Source organism: Phytophthora infestans, genomic scaffold (assembly GCF_000142945.1).
Source record: "Phytophthora infestans T30-4 supercont1.1919 genomic scaffold, whole genome shotgun sequence".
Classification (NCBI taxonomy): Eukaryota; Oomycota; class Peronosporomycetes; order Peronosporales; family Peronosporaceae; genus Phytophthora; species Phytophthora infestans.
This window is the reverse complement of record NW_003306744.1, coordinates 1-3,494: the sequence shown is the minus strand read 5'-3', so window position 1 is coordinate 3,494 and position 3,494 is coordinate 1. Positions and strand designations below refer to the sequence as shown.

The window sequence follows — 3,494 nt, the reverse complement described above, 5'->3', positions numbered from 1 at the left end:
CCTGCTGCTGGTCGAGGTCATTCGAGACCTCCCGGGGCTCAACGATAGCACCCTCCTCTTCCTCTTCTTCCTCCTTCTCCTCCTCTTCATCCGAGGAGTCGAAGATACTCCGATAGGAGCGACGAGTCTCCTTCTCCTCGCCGAGTGGAGACTTAGAGGCTGTACGCTTCTTTGAGGGCTTGGTGCCTTCGGCTTTAGAGGCCTTAGCACGCACAAGACCCTCGGCAAGCGAGAGACGTTTGCGAGGATTCTCTTCCTCATCGCCACCGGCTTTGGGAGCGCCCTTAGCCTTGACGGCCGGACTCTCAGAGCGCACAGAGGTCGTGGGACTGTGATCACCTTGATCACTAGCGAGCGATTGCACGCTGTCATCTTTGTGCTCACTGGGCACTGGGTCTGTGTCTCTCCCACAGAGCCCGCAAGAGCATCGTGTCGTGCTCTCGGACTCGGCATCTTCCTCACTGCCAGAGTTGAACTCACGTTCTATGAACCGAGGGTTCGGACGATTGTCTGAAGATGAGGGCGACGGGCTGCGGCGCTTGCTTGCGCGCTTGTCCACAGCCGCGTCACCCGAGAAACCGATCGCCTCGGAGGCCACCTGAGTAGCCTCCTTGAGTGCAGAGCCTTTGCCGTGAGGCTTAGTGCTCTTGGCTTGTGCCTTACCGGCAGCAGCCTTGGAGCGTGTCTTAGCACCGCTCTTTGCAGTGCCACGAGGCATGATAAACGGTCGAAGTGGGAGACCTAGACGAAGAGCGCACAGGTTGCTGCTCGAGGCTCTAACTGTGAAGTGAGCCTTCCGCCGCGCTCGCGCAGCCAAGACGATGGGTTTCGACTTTGAGAATGAGAGTTTGTGACGAACACCTCTTCATTCTGATTGGTCGGTAAACCCGAACCTAAGTGGGAAAGGATGTAACGGGGTACGTAGCCCTAAGTGTACCCTGGTTACATGAAGTGTGACACTTCACACTTCAGGAGTATGACACGTCATACTCCGGGATATTTGGTACAAGGTACCAAGGTCGTTCAAAGCCAACCATTGGTTAAATGACATTGCATTTCTATAGGTAACTAATAGTTTGTATTAAACCCAAACTTAACCTACCTATAAATATACTCAGTTTACAATCTACCTTATTTAGGTCACTTCGCTCTCTTTACCTGTGAACTGCCGTTCACTGAGAGTTTATATACTCTCGGAAGATAACTTCCTCTAGCGCAAGGTGCTGTGTGACCCCGTCACAGGTACGGTAGCTTGTACGGAATAATCTTATCTGAGTGGATGCCCACTCAGATTTTTCACGGGACTTCTTATCTAAATAAAACTGTTAGTGTAATATTTGGGATAGGAAAAGCTGCTTTGGGAAAAATCTGAGTGGACATCCACTCAGATAAGATAATTCCTGTAGCCAGGGATTTGAAGCGCGATCCCTAGAATTTATACTGCACACCGGTGGAACGCAAGACGGCGACTTGACACCAATTGCGCGTGGTGTGGAATATCCAGCGACTTATCATCGATGTCTAAACAAATTATTGGAATGCATCGATTCATGACGGTGTGGAGACCAGCATTGCGTGACTTGCTACATTCTCGATGGACAGCGGGTACTTTGGCGTCGATGCTCATCTCATCGCTGTGTTGGTGGCTGCTTTCCGAGCTTGCGGAGTCTGATCATGCTCTAATGCGTGGTCTGCCTAATGGAGCTCGTAGTTTTTGGTGCGCGGAGCTTGAAGGACACATTGATGCCCACTACTATCGCCCGGAAGTTTGTGTCACTGCTCGTAAGCGCACCAAGTCCATCACAGACCTCGTGCGTGTCTTCAGTGCAATGCTCAACAAGCGCGATGTCGACTTTTGGCTTGACAGCGGCACCTTGTTGGGGCAGTTTCGTGCTCAATCTGTCATTCCTTGGGACGATGACGCCGATTTTGGCATGACCCTGGAAGGCTACGAGCTGCTTCGAGATAGTCGGTGGGCCGTTCCAGAGGCTTATGAACTCCAAGTGTACGACAGCAACATCCATGTAGCACGAGACCGTGACTGGAATATCCCCGCTCGACTTGTGGACAAAGCCTACGGGTTCTATGTGGATGTGTTTGTGTTCACCGACTCAGAAGCCAATGGTGTCGAAATGCTAGGCACTCACCCGTCAAGTTGCTGGCATGCGTGTTCAAAGTGTCTACAGATCGATCGGTACGCCAAACATCTTCTCATTCCGCGTTACTACGTGTTCCCGCTGTTGAGCTGTCCATTTGCCGACTTCCAAGTGCTCTGCCCAGCGAGAAGAACGCTCTACCTGGAGCATCTGTACGGACCAGATTTTCGTACGCCACAGAAAACGTGAATTATTTAGCATGAACCAGAAGCAAGGATAACATGAATTCTGTGAAGAAGAGCTCGAGTTTCAGGGTGATCACTACAAACTTGGCCAAACCAGCTGAACAAAGTTGCTCTGAGGACGATGAAACTTGCTCTGAATCTTTCAGCATCTGTCCTGGTTACGGATTATAATCTAGCGTGTATCCATTAAAACGGATGATTTTGGAATCTTCCAACGAGTAGTATTAATAGCACGCAAGCCTCGGACGAGCTTTTGAGGAGCCGAGGTTTTAGAGCTCATAGCCATTATCAATTTCAGGGGAAGTGGGCGGTGGTGGACTTTCGCAGCGAATCGGTATTCACCGATTTAATACCGATAGCCTGGCAACTTTAGGACTATTCAAAGCTGTCTACGATTGGCCAAAACCTGTCTACGGATGTTCCGCCCAATGGCGACAGGTAGATTTCCCTGCATGCAACCCCGCTTATTCTCGTCACTCGTTGCCTCCGGCCACTAGCAACGAAGCCCCTGCACTTCACCGCATACTCCTCTTGTATTATATCACCGCCTAGCTTGCTGTAACGTCGGGCGAGAGACAGTGATACAAGCGGAGGCAGAGAGAGATGCTGTGGAAATGCGGCGACCTCGAGAGTCTAGACTATGGTGCGATGCCCAACAATGCCACGATACAGAGAATTGTACATGTACAAAACTGCGGGACTAACCTTGTGAAAAAATCCTTGACGCAGACCTGTTCGAGAGTGTGGTGAATAAATCGGGCATGGGCTACAAGTACCGCAATGGTCAGGAGAAGAACCGACCCATCTACGCGCGTTGGTTCCTCACACTCGTCACCGGTGTCATTACGGCGCTAGTGGCGGTATTCATGCTTTACTTCACCACGCTGCTAATGTCACTGAAGCAGCACCTACTCGAGTATACCATTCACCACGAGCTGGCCAAGCACGTGCTCTTCGGCACCACGTTCTGGACCATCGTGGCATTCAACCTCGCACTTGTAGCAATTGCTGCGACTGTCACGTCGTTTGGAGAACCGGTAGCTGCTGGGTCAGGTATGTCCATTCTTGGTGTTTCTCAGTTGTGTAAGTGACGGATACCCATTACAGTAACCTGTTGCTTTCAGGTATCTCGGAGGTCAAGACGACACTTAAC

General features: G+C 51.0%; 2 protein-coding genes across 2 annotated transcripts; both read left to right on the top strand.

Moving 5' to 3' along the window:
• Positions 1–1,550: 1,550 nt before the first annotated feature.
• On the top strand, positions 1,551–2,345 carry PITG_22242 (uncharacterized protein; the record flags this gene model as incomplete). The annotated part of the gene is made up of 1 exon (XM_002909874.1): positions 1,551–2,345. One exon carries the CDS (start codon positions 1,551–1,553, stop codon positions 2,343–2,345), a length of 795 nt encoding a protein of 264 aa, XP_002909920.1.
• Positions 2,346–2,944: 599 nt separating this feature from the next.
• On the top strand, positions 2,945–3,493 carry PITG_22241 (uncharacterized protein; the record flags this gene model as incomplete). The annotated part of the gene is made up of 3 exons (XM_002909873.1): positions 2,945–2,984; positions 3,071–3,394; positions 3,477–3,493. The coding sequence occupies 3 exons, from the start codon at positions 2,945–2,947 to the stop codon at positions 3,491–3,493; spliced, it is 381 nt and encodes a 126-aa protein (XP_002909919.1).
• Position 3,494: the final 1 nt, after the last annotated feature.